The sequence below is a fragment of the Staurois parvus genome, unplaced genomic scaffold (genome assembly GCF_062004578.1).
Source record: "Staurois parvus isolate SC_StPar_1 unplaced genomic scaffold, SC_StPar_1.0 ptg000562l, whole genome shotgun sequence".
Lineage (NCBI taxonomy): Eukaryota > Metazoa > Chordata > Amphibia > Anura > Ranidae > Staurois > Staurois parvus.
In genome coordinates this window covers 10,772,915-10,798,136 of record NW_028318358.1, presented here as the reverse complement: position 1 = coordinate 10,798,136, position 25,222 = coordinate 10,772,915, and the positions used below count along the sequence as shown (strand labels likewise).

Genomic DNA, 25,222 nt, shown 5'->3' with positions numbered 1-25,222 from the left:
AAGACCAAACATTTTGAAAAAAAAATGCTTTTCTTATAAAATTTTGCAAATAAATAATGTTTCTTCATAAATCTTGGCCAAAATTTATTCAGTTGACTTTTTAGTAAAAAAAAAAAAAAAAAACCAAATTAGTTTATAAGCAAAAATTATAATTTAAACCATTTATTTTTTATTTTATAATTTTTTTATATTTGTTTTTTGTTTTTTAATATACTGTCACCATAGTGACACTGTACTACTTGTGGGGGGTGATATATATATATATTTTTTTTTCACACGGATTGCTTTTACACCCATAAAGGCTGTAAAAGCAATCATTTCTCCTTCTCTCTTGCTGCATTCTTGCAGCCATTGAGAAATACTGTGAGAGATGTGATTGGTCACAGCTTGTCACATGGTACAAGGCTGTTGTGAATAGCCTTGTACCATGTGATCTCTGTGATCATTCAGATTTCACTAGTAGTAAGCAATGATGTCAGAACCGACATCTTGCTTACTACTATTCATGTGATCACTGATTGGTCAATCAGTGATCACATGATCAGGACCTCACACAGAGGTCTTGTACAGCGATCGGTGTTCCGCTGTCTCCTCCGGACACAGAGGGCACCGAATCACAGTGCCGCGCACACTCCCAGGGAGTGTGCACAACCTGAAAATGCGGGCTCCTTTTAAGAACGGAAACCTGCACCTGCAGTGGTTAAGGAATATTAAGTAGGGATTACTGTGTGCTCTGCTATTAGCAAAGGCCACTTCAAATCTCTCTTAAAACTTGTAAACCCAAATAAAATAACCTCCTTCAATAAACCGTAATCTGACCGTCTGTACATGCGACCCATACTTGTGTACATTTTAAGGCTCCATATACACTAGCTCCTAGAAGCTGTTAATAGCATTTAATTTCTAAGAACAGAAAAAAAATGCTATGTGTCTATGCACACTATTTTAAGCTAGTAGCATTTTTCAAGCTTCAGCATTTATGAGCAGAAAAAGATTGTTTTTGTAGTTGAGAGCATTTTTCTGGCAGAAAAAAACACTAAATACTCCTAATTGCTAATAAAACGCTCCTTACAGATTTTTGCTAGCTTTTTTTTTTCCCCCTACATGTACTGTATAAAAGCTAATAAAACGCGTACACTCCTATACTTTTTAGATTGTATGCTCCTTGAGGGTTAGGGACTGATGTGAATGTACAATATATACTGTATGTAAAGCGCTGTGTAAATTGGCGCTATATAAGTACCTGTAATAAATAAATGCTTCTAAACACTACTAAAACACTATTACCATCATTTTTATATCCAGCGGTTTTAGCTTACAAATAAACTGCTAGTGTGCATGGAGCCTCAAGCAGCAATACACAACTAGTGCCTTAAAGTGTTACTAAACCCACAACCGTAAAATCAGTCTGTATATGCAGTAAAGCATTCTTGTTATACTCACTCAGGGGTTAATCCTCTGCATTGTGTAAAAAGGCTGTTTTATCCTGTCTTCTCTGCCTCTCCTCTTGTTGAAATTACCACCTGATACAGACTGAATCCATAGTCACTTGCACATGCTCAGTGTGTATTGCTAGAGAGGTGTTTTTTTTTTTCTTTTTCTTTTTCTTGGGAGAGTGCATGTGATCAGCACAGGACCAATAAGAGCAGAGCAGAAAGAAAACTCCTCCTACAAGCTTTAACCAGTACTCTGCTGAAGTCACAAGACTGCTCTAACTTCTGATGAGAAAAGGTATTTAGCAGTTTATATTTACTAAAATAATTGCATTTCCATGTTGTGTGTACCATGGGAGACCAGATATAGTGAATTCAGGGTCTTGGGTTTAGTAACACCTTTAAGAGCCAAATGAGGGCTATTTTCATTTGTTAGTAACGATATGCAGGTACCCAGTTCAAATGCTACATTATCTTTTAACAGTGATATGAAAACTGAAATGTATTATATTGCAGCTTACAAATTCTTAGATTTGGTGGCTGCATTAGTTTTCCTTTTTTAGACCTTCATTCCTTTGTTTTCACTGTTTATCCGGCCAGTCTGTTATTTTTCAACTTTAATTGACCAAGCTGTCTAGCAGAAGTGACAGTTAAAGGGTTAAGACAAACCATTTATTACTTAAAGGATGTCAAGGCCATCTAAATCTGCTAGTGCATCTAACACTACCTTCACCCCAGACACACTGCTGCTGTCCATAGGTGTCTCCATTGCTTCTTCACTCTGGAAGTGTGTGGCCAAATCACCAGGTGAAAATAAAGGAAAAAGTCTTAAAAATTTAATATTATTGCAGCTTACCAATTTTTAAATATGTTGACAGCATTGTTTTTTGTTTTGTTTCTGGGTTTAACCTCCCTGGCGGTTTTCCCGAGTGTAGCTCGGGGTAGAATTTCTATACCACAAGCGGTAACCCCGAGCTTACCATGCGGCGCTGCTCTGGGGGTCCCTGCAGCACTTACCTTGTCCTTCGTTCCCACGATGTGTCCCCTGCAGCGTCCCCGGCCATCTCCTCCGGCCGATGCCGGCATCCGGCTTCTGTGTTCCGGTCCCCGTGACGTCGGGACGTACGGGCGCCGCCGGCGGGAAATTTAAAAAATGTAAAAGTCATTTATTTTTTTTTCAATTTTAAATAGTAAAACATTGCTGTTTCATCCCATTTCACATACATATTGTCCCTAGTGCTTTGCCCTGTGCCCTGCCTGCATTTTGTCTGTTCTTTCTGCCTGGAAACTTAGAAAAGTCCATGGCGTCCAAAAAGCGTCCCTTTACGTCAAAAGCGGTTTTAGACCGGCTAGAGAACAGCGATAGTAAATCAGAACCACTTACAGAATTGAGTGATGATTTGTGGGGAAATTTTCCTAAAAATTACAGCCTACAATAAAAAACTATTTCCATGCGAAAAAATGGTACCGCTTTCAGCACAAAAAATCAGAAGGAATCATACCGCCAAGGAGGTTAATACCTCTTTGACTAGTTAAGCTTTTTGAAGGGTTAAGCATCAGCTTGTGGCTAGTTTCCTCATATGTCTCCCAGCTGTAAGGTGAAAGTGATTTGGCAGCTGTATAGCTGCCGATCGTTTTTCAATGCGGGCAACATATGACCCACCTGCTTGGTTACTGGGCTTTCCTGCTCTTACCGGGGCCCTGGACCACATATGAGGACTTCAAAATGGCAGGCAGGAGAAGACAGAGGAACATCCATTCCTTGATCTCTATCCAGAATGAAACCAGATGCGATGGTGATTTTGTCACTTCTGATTTCAGAGCAGTCTCTTTTCGGTTACATGCTTTGAAGGGTAGGGGAGACTTTAAGGTCTATTAGACCCCCAATGTATCCATAAAGAGTACCTATCACCTGTCCACTGCTATCACATAGTGGTTTGTTATGTACAGTGGGGATCGAAAGTTTGGGCACCCCAGCTAAATATTTGTATTAATGTGCATAAAGAAGCCAAGGAAAGATGGAAAAATCTCCAAAAGGCATCAAATTACAGATTAGACATTCTTATAATATGTCAACAAAAGTTAGATTTTATTTCCATCATTTACACTTTCAAAATAACAGAAAACAAAAAAATGGCGTCTGCAAAAGTTTGGGCACCCTACAGAATTTATAGCATGCACTGCCCCTTTTGCAAAGCTGAGACCTTCCAGTGTCATGGATTGTTCTCAATCATCGTCTGGGAAGTCCAGGTGATGTCAATCTCAAAGGTTTTAAATGCCCAGACTCATCTGACCTTGCCCCAACAATCAGCACCATGGGTTCTTCTAAGCAGTTGTCTAGAAAACTGAAACTGAAAATAGTTGACGCTCACAAAGCTGGAGAAGGCTATAAGAAGATAGCAAAGCATTTTCAGATGTCAATATCCTCTGTTCGGAATGTAATTAAGAAATGGCAGTCATCAGGAACAGTGGAAGTTAAAGCAAGATCTGGAAGACCAAGAAAAATATCAGACAGAACAGCTCGCAGGATTGTGAGAAAAACAATTCAAAACCCACGTTTGACTGCACGATCCCTCCAGAAAGATCTGGCAGACACTGGAGTTGTGGTACACTATTCCACTATAAAGAGATACTTGTACAAATATGGTCTTCATGGATGAGTCATCAGAAGAAAACCTCTTCTACGTCCTCACCACAAAAATCATCGTTTGAACTTTGCAAATGAACATATAGACAAGCCTGATGCATTTTGGAAACAAGTTCTGTGGACCGATGAGGTTAAAATTGAACTTTTTGGCCGGAATGAGCAAAGGTACGTTTGGAGAAGAAGGGGCACAGAATTTAATGAAAAGAACCTCTGTCCAACTGTTAAGCATGGGGTTGGATCAATCATGCTTTGGGGTTGTTGCAGCCAGTGGCACAGGGAACATCTCACGAGTAGAAGGAAAAATGGATTCAATAAAATTTCAGCAAATTTTGGATGGTAACTTGATGCCATCTGTGAAAAGGCTGAAGTTAAAGAGAGGATGGCTTCTACAAATGGATAATGATCCTAAACACACCTCGAAATCCACAGAGGATTACATCAAGAGGCGTAAACGGAAGGTTTTGCCATGGCCTTCTGTCAAGGTCCTACCTTTTCCCAGAGGTTATGTTACTCCATGTGCTGGCATCCATCTTGGATTTCTGCTGAGCATGGTGGGAATCTTTTATGCCTTCAGGTCTCTGAGGTCCATCCCCCAGAGGGGTGTGGCTGAGTACATATAAGCCTGTGATCCGCACATGCTCTTTGCACTTGTGTCTTGTGTCTTTGTCTTGCTACAGCTCTGTGTATACGCTCGTGACTCTTCTGGTATCTGACTCGGCTTGTGACTAAGACCATTCTCTGTGTTTTCCTTCGATCTGACCTTCCGTTGCTGAACCCGGCCCGTGACCTGTGATTCTTTGTCTACTGTTCTGTACCGTTTTGTCCCGTTGTTGTCGACCCGGCCTGCCTGACTACGCTATTGTCATTCTCACCAGCTACACGCCATTGGCGGCGGCCATTACCACAGCCGGGGTGTCTCGGGGGCCGCGACCTGGTTCCTGGCTGCGTCAAGTCCATCCCCACCATCAGGGGCCCTGGTGAAGGGCAGCCTGGGACTTAGACTCCGCGCCCTGAGGGACTTCGGTCTGTTGGTGGTGGTTGTCGTCAGCCAGTGCGTTACCCTGCCACTAGGCCTACCTGTCCATTCCACAGCCCTGCCCTGACACCTTCACAATCTCCTGACCTCAACATAATTGAAAATCTATGGATAGACCTTAAAAGAGCAGTGCGTGACAGACAGCCCAGAACTCTCAAAGAACTGGAAGACTTTTGTAAGGAAGAATGGGCAAAGATACCTCAAACAAGAATTGAAAGACTCTTGGCTGGCTACAAAAAGCGTTTACAAGCTGTGATACTTGCCAAAGGGGGCAGTACAAGATATTAACTCTGCAGGGTGCCCAAACTTTTGCAGATGCCATTTTTTTGTTTTCTGTTATTTTGAAAGTGTAAATGATGGAAATAAAATCTAACTTTTGTTGACATATTATAAGAATGTCTAGTCTGTAATTTGTTGCCTTTTGGAGATTTTTCCATCTTTCCTTGGCTTCTTTATGCACATTAATACAAATTTTTAGCTGGGGTGCCCAAACTTTCGATCCCCACTGTGTGTGTGTGTGTGTGTGTATGTATATGTATATATATATATATATACATACACAGTTGCAAGAAAAAGTATGTGAACCCCTTGGGATTACGTGGAGTTTTGCATGAATTGGGCATAAAATGTGCTCTGAACAACATCTAAGTCACAACAATAGAAGAACACAGTCTGCTGAACATAATACTACACAAACATTAGATGTTGCCCTGGTTTAATTGCACATAACATGTAAACATTCACAGTGCAGGGAGGAAAAAGTATGTGAAGCTTTGGACTTAATAACTGGTTGACCCTCCTTTGGCAGCAATAACCTCAACCAAACGTTTCCTGTAGTTGCAGATCAGACCTGCACAACGATCTGGAGTAATTTTGGAACACTCCTCTTCACAAAACTCTTTCAGTGTAGCAATATTCTTGGGATGTCTGGTGTGAATCGCTCTCTTAAGGTCATGCCACAGCATTTCAATCGGGTTGAGGTCAGGACTCTGACTGGGCCACTCCAGAAGGCGTATTCTGTGCTGTTGCAGCCATTGTTTTGTTGAAATACTTGTATGCTTTGGGTCATTGTCCTGTTGCATCACCCATCCTCTGCGGAGCTTCAGTTGGCGGACAGATGGTCGTACGTTTTCCTGCAAAATGTCTTGATAAACTCTGGAATTCATTTTCCCATCAATGACAACAATCCGTCCAGGCCCTGAGGCAGCAAAGCAGCCCTAAACCATGATGCTCCCTCCGCCATGTTTTACAGTGGGGATGAGGTTTTGATGTTGGTGTGCTGTGCCTTTTTTTCTCCACACATAGTGTTGTGTTCTTCCCAAACAACTCAATCTTGGTTTCATCTGTCCACAGTATATTTTGCCAGTAGTGCTGTGGAACATCCAGGTGCTCTTTTGCAAACTTCAAACGTGCTGCAATATTCTGTTTGGACAGCAATGGCTTCCTCCGTGGTGTCCTCCCATGTACTCCATTCTTGTTTAATGTTTTCCTTATTGTAGATGTGTCAACAAAAATGTTAGCATGTGCCAGAGATTTCTGTAGGTCTTTAGCTGACACTCTGGGATTCTTCTTTACCTCATGCAGCATTCTGCGCTGTGCTCTTGCAGTCATTTTTACAGGATGACCACGCCTAGGGAGAGTAGCAACAGTGCTAAACTTTCTCCATTTGTAGACAGTCTGTCTTACCATGGACACATGAACATCAAGGCTTTTGGAGATACTTTTGTAACCCTTTCCAGCTTCATGCAAGTCAACAATTCTTGATCGTAGGTCTTCTGAGAGTGCTTTTCTGTGAGGCATGGTTCACATCAGACAGTGCTTCTTGAAACCAGTAAACCCAAAACAGGTGTGTGTTTTTTAAGGGCAGGACAGCTGTCAGCAACACATCCAATATCATCACACTGATTGGAGTCAAGGTTGGCTCACTCCTGGCTCCAATTAGCTCTGGGAGAAGTCATTAAGCTAGGGCCTCACATACTTTTTCCTCCCTGCACTGTGAATGTTTACATGTTATGTGCAATTAAACCAGGGCAACATCTAATGTTTGTGTAGTATTATGTTCAGCAGACTGTGTTCTTCTATTGTTGTGACTTAGATGACGTTCAGAGCACATTTTATGCCCAATTCATGCAAACCTCCACGTAATCCCAAGGGGTTCACATACTTTTTCTTGCAACTGTATATATATTATAAAATTAAACCTAACCTCTGTTGCTTCTGCATGCACCAACAAATGCAAACACGCACCCGGGGTGGGCACGTATATGTAAATATGAGGTTTCGCTGCAACAATGGAGGCCCCTCTTTCCAGCTCACAGCCTGTAGGTAGACCCCCTCCTCTGGGGCCCCCTCCCAGGCTCCACACCAGCAGCACTTCCTCACTCCATCCTCCAACCAGCTCCCTTACTGGCGCGGTTCTCTTATATTTATGGGCTGATCTCCCACACAGCCAGGTCTCCTGCCTAGGAATGATCAGATTTTCATAAATATGCAGATCAGCCCCTCCTCACCCCCAACTACTGACTTCTAAAAACTTCTTCTTCAAATCTCTAGAGCAGGGGAGGCATCAGAGAACTGACTCGTAGAGCTCTCCCGCTTTAACCTGAAGTAACCTTGCTGATTCACACCCAGGCTTCTAGCAAGCTGATAACTATACAAAAATAACGATCTACACTAGAGGGTGTTACATATATATCTTGAATACGTTTATGTGATATTTTTGGGATTAAATATTCTTTGTAATGTTTTACTATGGCCAGTGGTGTATCCTCAATGTGTGCAATGTGTGCAATGTGTGCAGTGCACACGGGCCCCAAGGGAGGTGGGGGAGCACCGTGTCCTCACACATTGCACAACAAATGTGGGGAAATAGACAAGTGTATAGTGCAGCGCAGCATTTATTCAAGTTTTTCCCTTCTTCCGCTCTTGGGTATTTGTTTTGATATATACACTTGTTTTATAGACTTTTAGTGCATTGTATCACCTTTTTAAGCCTTTTTATCCCACCCCCCCCCTCCCGTTTCACTGTCTGTATGTTAGCAGGGCAGCAGGGTGTTCACTGTATGTGGTTTTTTTTGTTTTTTTTTCTGGTTTTTTTTTTTTTCTTCAAAAATATTCTTCTCTTTTATCCATTGCTTTTTGTTTTGTTATTATCATGATTTATATTGGACGTACGGTTATTATTTAAGCTGTTCTCCACTTTCATAATATACAGTCCATTTATGGGTGTTTGGTGGGTTGGCAGATGTTTACAACATTTTATTATTTGTACTTTTTTTGTTTTGTTTTTTCATCTTTTATTGTTTTTGTTTTCTTGGCAGTATTTATGTATACACATACATGGAGTTTTTTTAGTTATATGTACATATTGACAGCGCAACACTATACACTTGTCTATTAACTTGGTTGGTGTGGGAACACATTACAGGTGCCTGCAGCAGCTTATTGTCAGCTTACTGGTGTATTTTTATCCTGTATGGAAAGCATTGCATGCAGTACTTTTTTTCTGCATACACCACAGCAATGCTGTGTTGTGAACTGACCCCATAAAAACCAATATATTTTGCCTATGCATTAGTTGCACTGGAAATAACTGCCAGAGAAGCCCCACTGCTTGAGGTATTAATGGGCTCTTTGTCATAATTTTATGAGAACACATTCTTCAGTGTATAGGCAGCTAGAGAGGTCAGGGATTGCTTGTTTTAAATATCATTTGATGCTTGTTAAGAATATGTGACTGCTGCTTTAATGTCCATGGTGTTGGCACAGATGCACTTTAAAAGCCAGGTTGATGGCCATTGGGCTACAAATGCAATTTGCTTTTGACATCAGTTGATTCTGAGATGATACAAAATTAATTGTAGTTGCATTTGACTCCATTCTATCCTGCAATTGACCACTGCTTAAAGCTGCTTTTGCTTTTCCATGGACCTCTATAGTAAGTAGAAGTGGTTCTGATAAAAATTAAAGTATTTTCCCCCAAAATACATGGTTATGCACCAACCAGAGCTTTAAAAGGATCTAGCTAGTCTTCATGCTAAAAATTTGATATCTTCCACTCCTGCTGGATGTTGCTGTTTCCCTGTCCACAACTCACCCCTGCTCCCTGTCTGTGGCTCATCTCTGTAGCCTGTCTTGCCTGTCAGTTCACCTCTTCAACACCTGACTGCAGCTCACAACTGTCGTCATCAGCCAGCCCTCTCTATAGTAACCCTCATCCACAACTGCCTGCAGCTCACCTCTACACCCCCTGTCCATACTTGTACATTAAAAAAATAAGACCTAGTGTGTTTTGTTGAGCTAAAAAAAATATAAGATAGTGTCTTGTTTTCAGGGAAACACAGTATATAGGATTAGGTAGAAAAGATAGCTGGCCTGGGTAATTCTGCAAAACTGATATGTCACTATCTTAAGTTGTAATCAGAAGTGCATTGGGAGGAGTTCTAGGACATACCTCAAATGTTTCCAAAGGTTACTGTAAACCTACCCCATTTACCATTTTTTTTTTTTTTTTTTTTTAAAGTTACCATTCAAACCTATCAAAAATGCCTATTACCAAGCTTCTTTACCAGGACAAGATCAAGAAATCCAAAACTTTTACAAATGTGTTTATATTGTTATTTTTTACTTCAATTCATAAAGTGGAAGTTCAATCAACTAAGGCTAAACTTACTCCCACCCCCAATGTAATACTATTCTATATACCCAGTGAAAGAAAAGATGCTTCTAATTGCCTATCCTGAGGGCACTCAGGTCCGGTCAACCGACAGCGCCCATAGTACGCCTATAGGTGAGGCCACCGCACAGGCAAAGGCACAGGCCATTGTCGGCTATCTCTTCTCTACTCTGAAGCTGCCACTAGAGCGCTCATGTGCCCAGACCAAAGCTGCTTTAGAATAGGTAAGTATAAGCATTTGTTCTTTCACAGGGTGAATAGAATAGTCTTAGAATGGGAGTGGGAGTAGGTTTAGCCTTAGATTTGACTGAACCTCCATTTTTTTTTTTTTTTTTTTTTTTTTAAAAGTGTTTTTGTTATATTTTTCTAACAATATTTTTATGCCATTGATAGTTCCTAGGCTGCCTGTTTTTCGGATACTATGTCATGGTCACCCTGTGTATTCCAGTGTTCACTAACATGAGCAAACAGCCATTCAATATAAAGACTTTGGTGTTATCCATCTTTCATGCTACACTTCCAGGTGAGAAGGATCTCTGCTCCCTTCAAATTGTTTAGCGCCTTGAATTGGTTGAATATTAGTTAGTGGGGGTGAAAAACCATTGTGACAGCCTATATGGCCATGACAGGGCCTTATGGAAAGCCATGAAAATGCCTTGCTTTTCTTCTATAAATGTACCTTCTTTGTGCACTGATTTGGTAGTGCCAAATTGCTGTCACTGAGCACACAGTGCTGTCTGATTAGAAAGTGGGAGTTTGCAAAATTTTACCTACCTTATTCCTTTCTGTATGTTTTCCTTTGTTTTAAGATCTAAATTTTGGGTTTTAGATTATAAGAATTTTTACTGCACTTTATAATATAGGGTAATTGTTGTGTTTTTACAGGTACCTTTGTGCTGCTGCTGTCATTCTTCGCTTTCTTGCACTGCTGGCTGAATGCTTTCGCGGAGATGCTCCGCTTTGCAGATCGCATGTTTTACAAGGTGACATCTCTTCACCATTTACTCCGTAATCAAGTCTAATATGTGATTTGCACTTAATATACAGTATGTATTGGGTAGTATATGGGAAAGTGCATTGACAAATGAGTGTTCTGAAAGAGTGAGGTAAACACTTCAAATGCAGTTCCAGCATATTTCTTTCCAAATTCTTTTTTATTGAATTTTCAATGCAGAAAACACAAAATGGAGCCAATTGGGCATACCCTGACTCGGTCACAACTAAACATAAAAGGCAAAATCCAAACAAAACAAATTCTCACTGCTTTTGGCACGCAGTCTGAAATAGGAGTAAAGCATGAACAATTAGCTCAATAACTGAATTTAATTGCATCTGTTAAATCCCCAAATCCTCACTTCACAAAAGCTCAATTGAGGAGTGATAATACCTAATGCCATACCAAAACTCCTCTGTAGTGAGCACCACCTACTGCTCAAACCTTTCATGGCTGAGTCTGAGAGGTGTCATTGGAGGCAGCATTTGTAAAGGGGCAATTAAGCCATATATCCCAGACCTTGGAAAATTTATTGGAGAAACCTTTAGAAGTACATGTAGATTTAAAGAGAAGAATGGCCAAGCTGACCAGGTGCTTCCAGTTAGACTATGGCTTTCCTGGCATAAAAAAGGAGAAATCCCAACAGGAGTCTCAAGGCTGTTGTAGAAGCCAGTGGTTGAAGAAAACCCAATACAAATATCAATGCTCATGGGAACTGTCAAGCATCTCCAACATATCGAGGGGTCCACAGGATCCTATGTAACTGTTAGGGGGTGAGAGATATCCTGTGAAGTATTTTAAATTGAAGCGGTCCCTAACGGAGACTAAGTAGGACATGGGCTAGTCCCATACATCTTCTTAATCCTCCCTGTCTATATCTGGGATCTCAGCTCGCCATCTGGACTATCAAGTCCCTTACGGATAGAGGGCAGCAGAGCCTTATAAATAGTAGAGAGCTTTGTTCATGGCTATATCCCTTAGCAACTTTTTCAATCTTGAAGAGGTGAAGGATACTAGGGATATGCCAAATTCTATTTGGTAGGCATGGCAAAGCTGCAAATTACCAAAATAAATAGGAGTTTTGAAGGGTATACTGTTGCTTTAAGGTGCCAAAGGGCTTCAATCTATCTCCTTCGCAAATGTGTTGGATATACTTTATTCCCTTTGACACCCAAATTATGGGATCAGATAAGGAATAAAATTCGGGCAATGTTTGATTCCTCCACAGGGTGGTAAGCAGTGAAAGCCTGTTCAGGACCCTAGGGTTTACCTCATTTCAAGCCCTAATGACTGTTCTCATTGAAGGAGTCAAAGGAAACGGAGCCTTGGCTCCCCTATAAAGATTGTTCTTGAGGGCTTCATAGGAGCCCAGAAGAGCAGCCTCCAGCAGCACTGAGGCATTGGTGTCATCAGACATCAGCTAGTTATTTGCATGGGTAAGAGGGGCAGCTAGGAACTAAGAATATAAATCAGGGCAGGCCAGATCACCTTGTGTCCATGGCCATTGCAATGTAGTCAAATGAAAACGAGGCTTATGAGAACCTCACAAAAAGTCCATGCTAAGGAGTGAAATAGTCTAGAGTACTTCCATGAGATCTAGACTGAAAAAATGTCTCAATACATATAACTGCATAGTAATTTCATTTTTACCAGATTAATCCAGCCGATAACTAAGAGTGATAAAAAAAAAAATTCCAAGATATTTTTAAGTAGTAGTCCATTGTAAGGGTCAACTGCCCCTCTAGATTCAGAATCTATGGGTAAGATTTGAGCTTTTTCCCAATTTAGGTTCAAACTTTATAATTCAGCAAAGGGGGACAAAATTTCAAGGGCCACACACAGAAATGAACCTGGGTCATTTAAGATAAGAATGAGATCATCTGCGTATGAGGCTAGTTTTTTCCTCTATGGAACCTTGTATTTCCACTACTTGGGAGGATTGCTGGAGCACTGAAGCGATAGGTTCCATCATGAGGGTAAACAAGGCAGGGGAAAGAGGGTATCCCTGCCTCGTTGCTCTCCCCATGGGGAAGTGGGGGCAAGCTCACCTCCCAATTTAATTTGAGCCATCTGGGACTTGTACAATAGCGCTGTCCAATTACAAAAGGTCAAACCAAACAACATGGTTTTCAGTACGCTGGACATATAGGTCTAGTCAACAGAGATGAATGCTTTTTCATTATCTAATGTGACTAAGACTCTGGTGAAAGAAGCCCGCAACGGAAGATGGAGATATGTAAACATCAGAGGTATAATATTAGTCGATTTGTTGGGCATAAAGCCCATTTGATCAATATTGACTAGAGAAGGGAGCACGTTCATCAATCTAGTGGCAAGAACTTTGATCAATATTTTCAAATCATAATTCAGTAATGAAATGGGCCTGTAAGAGGCACATAGCTTTGAGTCCTTGTCCAGCTTAGGTATCAAGATGATATGCAACTGGGCCTACAGTATTTTTGTCCCAGTCCAGGCCTGCACCGACTATAGGCTGTCTGCAGAAGACTGGAAGAGGTTGCAGATAGACCAGTCATCCCCCACAAGGTGAAAATGCAGCAGTGACCAGTTTTCATTACAAGAAGCAAGAGTTGTTTCAGGATGGATTGCTGCAAATATCTGGAAGAAATGCACAAAGACCCAATTCAGATTAGAATATACATGCTTCCGGTATTTAGGTAATGTTGGTTTAGCCTGGATTTTAATTTAAGGACTGTCGCTTCATGGTTCAGCTGTGCAGTGCTGATTGCCATCTTTCAATCTCCAGCTTACACAGTGGACAATGATTCATAGTATATCTTGTGTGCAGTGCACAAAGAATGGATATAAGAAACAAAAGCTGGCTATGCATGGATTACATTTTGGCCGGTGTCACGAACGCGGGCACCAGAGGCAGGACGCAGCCTCTATTTTGTTAAGAATCTCCATTTTCTCCCCTCATACTTTCCCCCTCCCTCTCTGAGAGGTACAGTGACATATGGCTGTGTGTGTGTGTGTGTTAAAAGTGTCACAGGCCAGAGCCCAGCAGGGGGGCTATGAGCTGTAGGACCCCCAAGGGAGCTGGGACCTCACTGTCAAAAGAACCTGTAAAATGTAGCACCTCATAAAAGCTACAGCATGCCTTCTCAGGAGTTCAAAGACATCCCAAGGAAGGCGGGAACAGCTAACACTTTTAAAAATCCATTTTTCCCCTATGTCTCATATCTTGGAATATGAGAGACTTGCATAAAAACCAGGCATATCGCCAGATTGGCCACGAGGAGGCGAACAGTTTGATAGGTTACTCTTCGTGGTTGGAATACATAGAAAAGCAGAAAAGTAGATCTCGTGAACCATTCAGTGTAGAATTTCATAATTCATATCTAATCAATCCTCAGACGTATCTGCATAATAATCTACCCGTGGGTGGAATGTCACTTGTGCATAGGAAAAGTTATGAGCAAAACATGAGTTATGAAAGATTCTGGCTCTAATTGAGGTATCCGCCCGACGATCCCTCCCTAAACGGGGCATTGGTCCTTGACTTCTGAGACACCCTCTGCTAGGGAACAACAAAATGGGCTGTCAGGCCTAAGAGAGTGAAGTTGAAGAATTCTCCCATTTAACATCAATACCACCTGGGTAGACCCGTACCCTTTCGCTCTGAAACTTGATCTGCTAACCCAGGACTTTGGCAAGTACTTTAACCCTTTAACCTCTCTCTATCTCTTTGCTGTGCTGTTCTCTGTATATTTATATATATATTGGTTACATCTTTTTTCTGTAAATATGTTTTTATTGCACCCCTTTTTTGACTTTCAGTAATAAATCTTTCCTTTTGCAAGTGTTGAACTGTTTCTATAGTTCTTAATTGCAATTTACGAATTCCTGCCTCTAAAGAGAGCGCTACTGTGTTTGTTTAACCCTCTGTATAACCGGCCTGCGGTGACTGTGTTAGGCAGACGATTATCTCATTATAGTGTTATTGCTGGTATAGCCGAGTTTCCTCTTTCTCTGTACAAAAAGGAGGTGGTGGCAGTGTGAAGGGTTAATTGCATAATTAACCTGACCCAGTAACAATCGCTCAGGTTGCCGGTACATAGATTGTGGTCCAATTCGCTGGAAAATCGTTGTGCAGGGTGCAACTGGGTGTGGCATTGTTACGCACGTGACATCGCGGTTTTAGATTGGCTAGTCCTTCGGTCTTGAGTTTAGTGAGAAGGGCTGGGGGTCTGACGCCGCGGTCATCACATATTGGTGACAGTGATCGTGGGATCGTCGCATATTGGTGCAACGATCCCGCGTTCGTCACAGCTGGTTTCTGATGAAATGGCCACAATTTCTTCAGTGGGTTGCCCTATCATTCTCCTCCACCCCTCAGCTTAACAATTGAAAGAGCAAGGCAGAAAATTGTTGCCCAATCAGATGCAGCTGCTGTTCTAGTATCTTGACAGCACTGTATAGGGTGGATGGAGGAATTCATTAGATTTTTTTTATTGTTCATCCCACAGTGTATGGCCAGCTTTAGGCCCCATTCATACTTGCAAACAGGGTTGTAAGCGATTAGTTGCATGAGACCCAGCAAGGGTTTCCAGTGATTAGCTGCAGATGGGAGCTCTTTTGAAAATAATTGTAGGCTGACTGCTCCCTCACCTCTTTGCAGCTGCTTGCATATATTCACTCAAGCAGCAATGTGGTGTGAATAATCTTCTCTGGACGCAGACAGTTTAATCTCTAATAACCTTATGCGCAAGTGTGAATGGGGCCTACGATAGATCAGCTATATTGTTACAAGAAGTGTTAGTGAATTACAAGGACTGCTGAAGAATTTTACATTCTTTGGTAAAATGATGAATCTATATCTGTTGTCTATTGTTTTAACTTTTTAAAGTTGTTGTGAGCATACAATGTTATAGACACTTTTCATTACAGTTATAACTATGCAGGCACCATAACTGATTTGCTTAGTTGAAGAAATGATCTAACTTACCTTTTTTTTACAAGGTTTACAAGTTCTGTCATGTAACCATGCATCTTTTTCCTGACAATGGGAGGCAGGGTTACACCGTGTGCCTGTATTCCATAGTCAAGGGGTGTCAAACTCCATTTCATTGTGGGCTGCATCAGCATTATGGTTGCCCTCAAAGCGCCGGATGTACCTGTAAGACTAGATTTCCAGAGCATGTAACCCCTCCTCACATCAAATGTCAAGAGCCCTTCACCCCCTTACCTGGGTGGGGCTGGGAAGCAAAAAGTGCCGGGTCTAGAGGAGGACCAGCAGGGGACTGGAGGCAGCTTTCGGAGTCTGCTGAATGCTGAGACTAGGGGAGGCAGATATAAGCAGGTGTTGCCGCTTCAGAAAAGCACTGTAGGAGTTCTGTCCTTATCTCTGCTGGTGAGACGGGATGGGGGAGTAGAGGGATGAGCCTCCCTGCGGAAACACATGATCTGGCTTAGGAATTCTGTTCTCCTTTCTGCTGCCGACTGCTGAGACAAGTTGGGGGTGATGACAAGGGCCCTGCTGAAATGGCCTGATGGGCAGGATTTAGCCTGCTGGCCTTGTGTTTGAAACATGTGCTATAATCTGTTCATCCTGAGGCAAGATGCAGGCTGTGCTTGAGCAGGGGGCATGTTCAAGTGGCAGTGAGGGAAGGTGTGTGTGCTAGGGGCAAGCTGTCATTGGTCAGTGGGCGTTGTAGTTGAACAGACTACTCAATACAGGTATGCTGTATGTCTGCACAGTGTCTATACCTTTCAAATGGCCAGACAAAGGATGAAAACAAAAAATGCTAACACAGATCAACTTCTTTAATTTGAGTGGTGTATTTAGAAAGGTGACTGTCGGGATAAACCAGGTACTTAAGATGTAAGAATTACATGAAGATAGTATTGGCTATGCGTTAAAAAAAAAAAATACGCACACACACACACACTTCAACCTGTATTTTACGAACCGAATCTGATTTCTTAGGCAACAGAATCATTTTTCTGCTCCAGTCTTAAATTACCCTTGTTAACACTGTTGTTTTGTTTCATACAGGACTGGTGGAATTCCACTTCATTCTCAAACTATTACCGGACATGGAATGTAGTGGTCCATGATTGGCTCTTTTATTATGTGTACCAAGATCTTCTATGGGTAAGGGCCTGGTAGAAAGGCAAATAAGACAACTTGATTTTCATTTTTGGAACAAGTGATTTTTCTTTTTCATTTTGCTTTCAGCTGCTGAACCAGAAGTTTCGGTCAGGAGTGATGCTGGCCGTGTTTCTCATATCCGCTTCTGTGCATGAATATGTCTTCACGATGTCACTTGGTTATTTTTACCCAGTTATGTTTTGCCTCTTTGCTATTTTTGGAGGTACGGATGGAAGTCCTTTTTAACCTTTTTATTACTGATATTGTTGGTATCAAGTAGCAGGAGTATGAGTTTTAGATTGTTTGGGTTATGAAAACCTTGCATGTCTCTTCCTCTGCCTGGGGTCACAATGTCATTAATCCTGTGTTTGTTTGGTGGTTTCCAATAAAATCTACTTAGAGAGCAGTCAATGGAACCATCACACACTTGTAAGGAAGCTTGTGATTTGTTGACAGTTGGCTCCAAAACACACATTCCCACCCAGCTTCTTCTCAAATAGGACAGGGACCCACCTGCTGGTAGTTGTTAACCTTCACCGTATTGTGCCCAACTCCTTTTCTGATGCCTTCTCATGACATCACTAGTCATTAGGCTTTATATTCAGAAGAAAGGAAAGTTCATACAAATATTATCTGCACTTTGCTGTTGTGATTTAGAGATAAAGATGGCAGTGATAGTTCACATCACACGGACATACTATCTGGGGGTCACTTGGCATTCTTTGCATACAGTGGACATACCATAGCAGTCATTATGTGAAAATGGCCATTGCACATCACTATTAAGCTATTTTCCCTTAGCAGCTGCCACTTTCACTCCCAGGGTCATTAGTACTCACTAAGAGGTCTCTGACTTGCTCATTAGGCTCTACGCATGCAACTCACAACTCCCTGCATGTTGTTCCAGAGATAGGACTGCTGCTCTAGTTTTTTGTACATTTCTCCCAAGACCTCGATGGGAGTAGCACTCACAACCGAGAACAACTTGGCTTGGCCTAAAAGGCATTTGCATTCTGCTCTTAGCCTCCACCAACCATAAAGTGTCAGGACGACTACAGCATGCTCTTCTGTGTACAGGACTATCTCGCCCTGTCCAGGAGCTCTGTGTTAGTTGACTACATCTGCATGCTGCTGGGATGTTTAGCTCCCCTGCCCCAACTGACTAGAGCTCCTTCCATCCTGTCTTTTATATGGGCAATGACCACACCTGTGACATCACTACAGGAAGGCTTTGCCTGAAAGGGACCTAACCAGTTACATAGAAAAGTGAAGGCACAAAAAGACCAAGTGGTCCATCGAGTCTGTCCGGTCTTTTTTGTTTCTTGGTGGGTGTGGGATTTATTTGTGTTTTTTTTTTTTGTCTGAGTATAGATCTATGCTTGTCCCGCGCATGTTTGAAGCTATTTACTGTTGACTGGCTTACTACCTCTACTGGACGTTTATTCCAAGCATCAACTACTCTTTCAGTAAAATAATAGTTTCTGAAATTTAGTTTTGAACTTTCCTCCAGTTAGTTTAAGGTCATGTCCCCATGTTCTTGATTTTGAGTTCACGTTGAAAATACTGCCCTCCTGAACCTTATTCACCCTCTTGATGTATTTAAAGGTTTCCGTTATGTCTCCCCTTTCCCTTCTTTCCTTCAGAATGTACATGTTAAGGTCCTGAAATTGCTCTTGATACGTTTTATCCCCCAGACTTTTCACCATTTTTGTTACCAGTCTGGACTTTTTTTATCTTGTCAATATCTTTTTATAAGTGAGGTCTCCAGAACTTGACACAGTATTTTAAATAAGGTCTAACTAAAGATCTGTATAGAGGAATCAGGACCTCCTTCCTCCTGCTGGTGACCCCTCTAGTGATGCATCCTAGAATTCTACTTGCTATCCCTACTGCCTGGCCACACTGTTTGCTCATTTTGCAATCACTATTCTCACTATTCTCTGTTACATCACACTATTTTGGAACAGGGCCATCTAGTGGCAGACTAGTTAACTGCACCTTCATACACACTGGAACAAGTGCAAGGCTCTAAATTAAAACAAAGGACATCACTGCAAGCATTTTTATGACTTCAGCATTCTATATCCTGGGCTGCTGAGTACACTCCCCCTGGAGCCAACATATAGCAAAGAAAACTCCTGGCTGGCATTGTGTAATGTAGAGGAAAGACTATTATTGTTCATTGCAAACAAGAAGGAACTTAAGCTGGGAACATAGGGATTGTACAGATTCCTGCATCCACCCCATCCCACTGGGACATTGTAATTTGTCAGTGCCAACCTCCCAATGTAACACTGACAAACACTGTAGGCACGGACCAAATGAAAATTTTCCAGCAGCTGTTTAGCAAAAGCCACATTTAATGATCTGCTTTCATCAAACGGGACTGTACACAGATCGAAACATGTCTGGTCCCTGCTGAACTGGATGAATTTCGATCCCTGTGTACCCAGCTTTGTCTAGTCTACAGTGATTTCTACATACTTTAATATTACAGCTTCCTTTTTTAAAAACCTATTGCAAGCATATTCAGCGATAGTGGCTAAAGTTAGGTCTCTATAAGAATCATTTTACCACAGGTTACTGCATTTTTTCTTTGTTGAAAAATCTTGATAATGTGTTTTGTTGCAGCAGGCTAGAAATTGTTTTTACTTTTGCTCTGATTTGCATACAGTATGTCATGTATATAAATATTTGTACATTGAATAACTAATCTTTCTCTGTTCTTTTTTGTTTTTTTTGCTTGTTTGTTTTTTTTAGTCCTGTTTAATTTCGCAATCAATGATAAACGAAAAAGTCCAGTGTTCAATGTAATGGTATGGACCTTCCTGTTCATTGGTCAGGGCATCCAGATTTGTCTATACTGTCAGGAATGGTATGCACAGATCCATTGTCCGCTCACAGAGGTACATTGACCACTGTTCATTTGAGCAATATTGTGTGTTTTCCAGAATAGTATCTATTATGTCATATTTTAAACCAAAGCAGCCATAGATCACTGACAACATGCATGTCAAAGTATAGCTCAGGGTGACACAACCTTGATGGATACATTTTATTCTATACTATAGACTAAGCTTTGATCTGGTATTATCTGGTTTGGTCTTATGAAAATATTGTTGTCTGGTATTAGGTACAAAACTCTCTGAAATGTTCTAAAGCAGGGAATATGCAAACTGTTTTTATTGTTTAAATTCAAGAATGAAACCAGGTGAATAAAAAAGTGTGTTTGGGAGGAAGAACACAAATCAAGCTGGAAAACTTATTGTAAATTAGATCAACCGCTGTTTTCTGCATAATTTCTGATAATTTGTATCTAGAGCAAACTCTTTAAGGGGTATATAAAAAGTTGCCCATAAATACTCACCTCCATACTGCAGCATCAGTCTGATCCTGCAGCTGTCCCCTGCTGGCTTTAAGCCCAGGAACTAATTACAACTGATAACAGGCTGAATGACAGAAATCTGATTCTGGCTATACACTATTAGATTTTCAAATGAAAATTCGGATGAAAATTCTCATTAAATTTGACAGTTGAGGAATCTCGTTCTAAATAGTTAGAAATGTTGTTTTGCTTTTGACAGTAGATTTTGGATAGAATGAACTTTTATTGAACAAAAACCACATACACTGCTGGAAAGTTGTTCAAGAAAAAAAGTCCATTATCCTCTTGAATTTTCTCTTCACTGTGTTGGGAAAAAAAGCATTGATTTTGCCCCATTTAATGATTAGAAAATTGAATGAATGTTCTTAAAACACATTTTTTTTAAATGAGATTCTACTATACCCAGCTTAACGGATTCCTGCATCCATGCTAACAGCATGGACAGATTATTTTCCACTGCCAAGATTCTGTATTTTGAATATTCCAGCGGTGCCTGCATCTGATTGGATGGAGAGTACATAAGCACCATTCATATAAACAAAATTTGAATAAATATATAATAATTCAGAAGTTAAAGTGACTGTTCAAGGGATTCGATGTACAGTAAATATAAACTTTGCAAGGATCCCTCAGTCTTATCAGAGTCAACTTTTACTCAAGGTCCTATGTTTACAGGCCCAAGAACTGGCATGATAAACCTGTTCCTATACCCATACAAGTCAAGATGCTCAGATATCGGGAGGAAACATGGAATGAAGTTGCAAACCAACAGGCTTTTAGGGAAGAAATGGCAACACTGACATCCACCTGTTTTAGCAATCCTCTTTCTTGCCATAAATATGTTTCCTGGAGAAAGGTCATATTCAGAGGCCTAACTAGAACCTTCAGGGCCCCTGTGCAAGAAACCATGATGGGCACCTTGATCCCTGGCTAGAGCCCTTCCCTCCAAGCCTGGGGCACTTTACTCCCATCTCGGGGCACTTTTATTATGATCTCCAGTTCTACAGTGTGCCCCATTCTATGTTCTGCAGCGGGACCACCCCACAGTGGTGGATTGCCAGGGCCTCTGCGACCCTGGTTGTTCCGCCACTGGTGTCAGTAGGACTGTGAATGATGCCAGTCAGTAATGCAGTGGAATTTGTCAATAGGGCAGTGGACGGGGGGTCAATTTTTTTTTTTTTTAATTTTTATTTTATTTTTTTAAATTTATTTGTTAATCATATTATTTTAATATTTCTAAATTGTTTTTTTTTGTTTTACAATTTTATTTTTTATTACTTACAATTTTTTAGGAGCCCCGCAGGGGAGCTTTGGTGAGATATCAGGAATTTAAACAGACCTCTGCACAGAATGAATGGACAGGAGCAGCTCTGTACAGAGCTTTCCATTCCATCACAAATTGAAGCATAGTATGCACAGTTTACCATGCTTGTTATGAATGGAGACAGGAGCAATCAGTACCGATCACTGACTGTGTCCATTCAGAAAAAGAAGGGGCCAGTAAATAACTTATTTACTGGCCCCTTCCCCTGCTCAACATCCTGACACCTTCCCCACCGCAGACAGGGGCAGAGGGGAGGGGGGAAGCCGGCAGTGCTGCACCAAAAGAGTGGGGGCAAGGGTAGTACACAGGGGGCCTGTGGGCAGCAGGACCTGAATAAGAGGGGCCGTGGGGGGCAGCACATAGAAGAAATGATTTTCCTTCTGAAGCTGCTGAATGCTGGCGGGAGGGAGAGGAGAAGCTGGCTTTCGGTGGCTACTGGAGGAAAATGGGGGGCATTTTGTTTCTCTATATGCCTCCCCTTCTATCCAGGTGTGAATGTGACAAGCAAGCTGCAAGTTCTCAAATGTGTGTTTTTTTGGTTTTTTTTCTGGTTTGATATGACTTTCCTCTCCATGTTCCTGCTATGGGATTTGTAGTGTGCACAGAGCAGTGCACATGACCCCAACTAACATGCACTGCTCTTTTCAAACAAATGGAAGTGAGTGGAGAAAAGGAGAAGTTTGAGAGCCCCTGGAGGACATTTGTAAGGAGGCAGAAAAGCACAGGGACAATTTCATGAAAAATAGATTACAGAGCCATTAAACTGTGGATGTGTATAAATTATTTTTGGAGAATAAGAATATTACTTAGTGTCACTTTAATGCAAATAGTTTGGACAAATCAATTTTATATTTGGATTTTCTTCCTGCAGAAAACATTCTGGGGACTGGTGACACCTCGTTCATGGTCCTGCCGCTTATGATCGAAGAACCAAGTACATCTCTATAAACTTTTTCAATATGTAAATTTTATTACCTATGCACAGGAAAGTCCAAAACATTTTCCAGTGACAGGATATATGGACCTTGTTCTACAGTTCACTAAAAATCTCCAAGATCAGAACAATCACTTGTACTTCTGCAAACAAATATATGTTTTTTTGTTAGGGTACTCTGCCTAATGCTTTAAAAAGTAACCAAATACAAAGCCTCATATATCATTGTGGGCTTAGTGGCAATTAAAATGCCTTGTTGTTAGAATAATTAACATACGTATGACAACACGCAACATCTGGAAGAAAATCACCCAGTAGCATAACCTGTATCATAATGTATTTTAAATTTGGTGGTTAAGTGATGGAAGTACATGATTTGTCTTTTAGAAAAGACTATAAAATATGCTACAGTTTTATGACTACAAACTTGATCAATGGCCTGAGACTGCAAACTGATTACTTGTTTTTAGCTCTGACTGTAATATAGAGCTAAATATTTAAAAATATGTGTTTAAACTATTTGTAAGTCATAGTCAGTACCATAATTATTGTTAAGTCTGAGAGGAGGCTGTATATAAAATGAACCAGTTACCTACAGACATGAAGTTGAACCAATGATCATCCATGCTGTTCTATTATTAAAATATGAGGTATTGAGTTCTAAGTTCTGCTGTGCCCTAGATATGTCAACGGCTTTTACTGAACATGCAGATGCGCCATTATCTTAAATATAAATTCAGCTCATAAAGCAACAGCCTCATCTCACAAGAGTTGGTTTTTAAAGGATTAGTTTACCTTTACCAAAACAAACTTCAGTCTTGACTAAAATTGAATAATGCCCTTTGCCATATAGGTTTAGGCAATTTACATACCTCATGAAGCCTGACCTGAAAATTACCAGGATGTTGCTAAGTGAGCCCTTGCTATTACTGTTCACCTTCACCATCACAGGAGGGAGCTCAAACTCTGAGCTCAGAGCTACCGCATCAGGGGAGAGACCATGCAATGGGGTTGGAATCTGAAAAAAAGCTCCTCACTCTTGTGATGGTAAGCGGTAATAACTGGGCCTTTCTTAGCAATATCCTGGGAGTTTTCAGGTCAGGCTTTACTAGGTACATAAATGGCCTACAACTATAGCAAGGGCATTATTCCATTTTGATCAATGCTTCACAGCTTGTTTTTTTTTTCTACAGACATCCCTTCTATGTATGGGCAGTTTTTTTTTTTTGTAAAGGTGAACTTACCCTTTGCATAAGACTGTGTGCATTATTTTTGTTTGAATTGAGCACACAACCAATGGACCTTCAAACGAAGGTTATATGGACTGTCCAGTGATGTGTGAGGGAAAAAAATCTTTCAATGTAAACTCTTTACCCATCAGATGGCCATGTATGTTATTGGAGAGCTGTACATGTTACAAGCAAGAAATGTAATTTTCTAAATAGAAAACATGCACCTGCAAAGAGAGCGCTACATTATTGGAGGAAGTGCTGTTCTCAGAAAGATTGCCATCAGAGAAACTTTCACATCCGAGAAGACTGCCTGGTAACTGGAAAACATTGGTGTGAAAGAGACCACAAGATGGAAAAAGAAAATGGCATGTTATCATCCTTTTTTTTTTTTCCTACTGTAGGGATCTGCTGTTTACATTTGTGAATATCTGTGCTTTTGATATACACTGTTAATTATGTATATACTTCCTGTATCTGGGAGCTTAAATACCCTAGAAGGAAGAAGTGGAGAGCATGGAACTGAGCCATGTGGCTTTACACACAAGAACCCAAATGCATGTACTTCTATGTTCTAATAGTTTTAAATGCAGATTCTTGAGTATGTATCTTAAATCTTGTGACAGAGTATCTCTGTCCTATTGTTATCTCATATGCACAGTGCCAAATACTGTATGTGCAGTGGTCACCTTGTTGTATATTATATCCTGTTTATTGCAGCAGCATAGAGTTTATCCGCAGCTCTTGTTGTTTTCATTAACCCTGTCCCTTCTGTTCTAGGATTGTATAGCTAGTTGTAGCTAAGGGTTCAATAATCCACATAGACTAGAACCAAATTTAGGTATCCAACAGCCACTTCTGGTAGTTGGAGGTCCAGTTGAATGGCAGATTAGGTCCTACTAGGGACAAACTACAGAGTAGATAGGCTGACTCTGAGTTCCAGTGTCACACCACAGTTTCTGCTGATGAAAAGCTGCATTCCAGGCTGGTTGGACACTGGCTGGAGGGTCTCCTCATCTGCAGATCTTGTCTTCAGTTCTGTAGCAGAGATGGATGTTGCATAGCCATCGTCCTCAGGGGCCCCTGCAACTGGACTTTGCTGCAACATTCATCTGGAGGTATCTCTAATAATAACTATGCGTATATAATTGAGTATATGTGCACAATTCCACCAGGACTCTTGTTGACCCCTTTGCTGATGATACCTGTTTGTACATTGGATGTTTGTGCTATTACTAATATTTTATTATATAAAGCTTGTAATATTTCCATACTGATGTGAATCTTTATACTTATGGTTAATGGTATAAGTAGGATGCAGAAGTTGCTCCGCTCCAAATTGCTTTGTTTAGAATATTGTTTAATTTCCCAGGAAAGTCCTGTCCTGTGTGGAGGCACTGTAAACTTTATTATTAAATCCACTCTTCCACTTAGAGAAGGCTCTGCTTCTCTT

At 41.0% G+C, this 25,222-nt stretch overlaps 1 protein-coding gene across 1 annotated transcript in view; it reads left to right on the top strand.

Moving 5' to 3' along the window:
• The window catches only part of LOC149450831 (sterol O-acyltransferase 2-like), a 64,706-nt gene extending 41,502 nt beyond the window's left edge, over window positions 1-23,204 (top strand). Inside the window, exons 10-15 of the mRNA XM_089691471.1 lie at window positions 10,185-10,314; window positions 10,677-10,774; window positions 16,802-16,900; window positions 16,985-17,120; window positions 19,658-19,803; window positions 22,478-23,204. Coding sequence (XP_089547597.1) covers window positions 10,185-10,314; window positions 10,677-10,774; window positions 16,802-16,900; window positions 16,985-17,120; window positions 19,658-19,803; window positions 22,478-22,528 — 660 coding nt within the window. The 3' untranslated portion in view covers window positions 22,529-23,204. The remainder of the gene's footprint in view (window positions 1-10,184; window positions 10,315-10,676; window positions 10,775-16,801; window positions 16,901-16,984; window positions 17,121-19,657; window positions 19,804-22,477) is intronic.
• The last annotated feature ends 2,018 nt before the right edge of the window (window positions 23,205-25,222 follow it).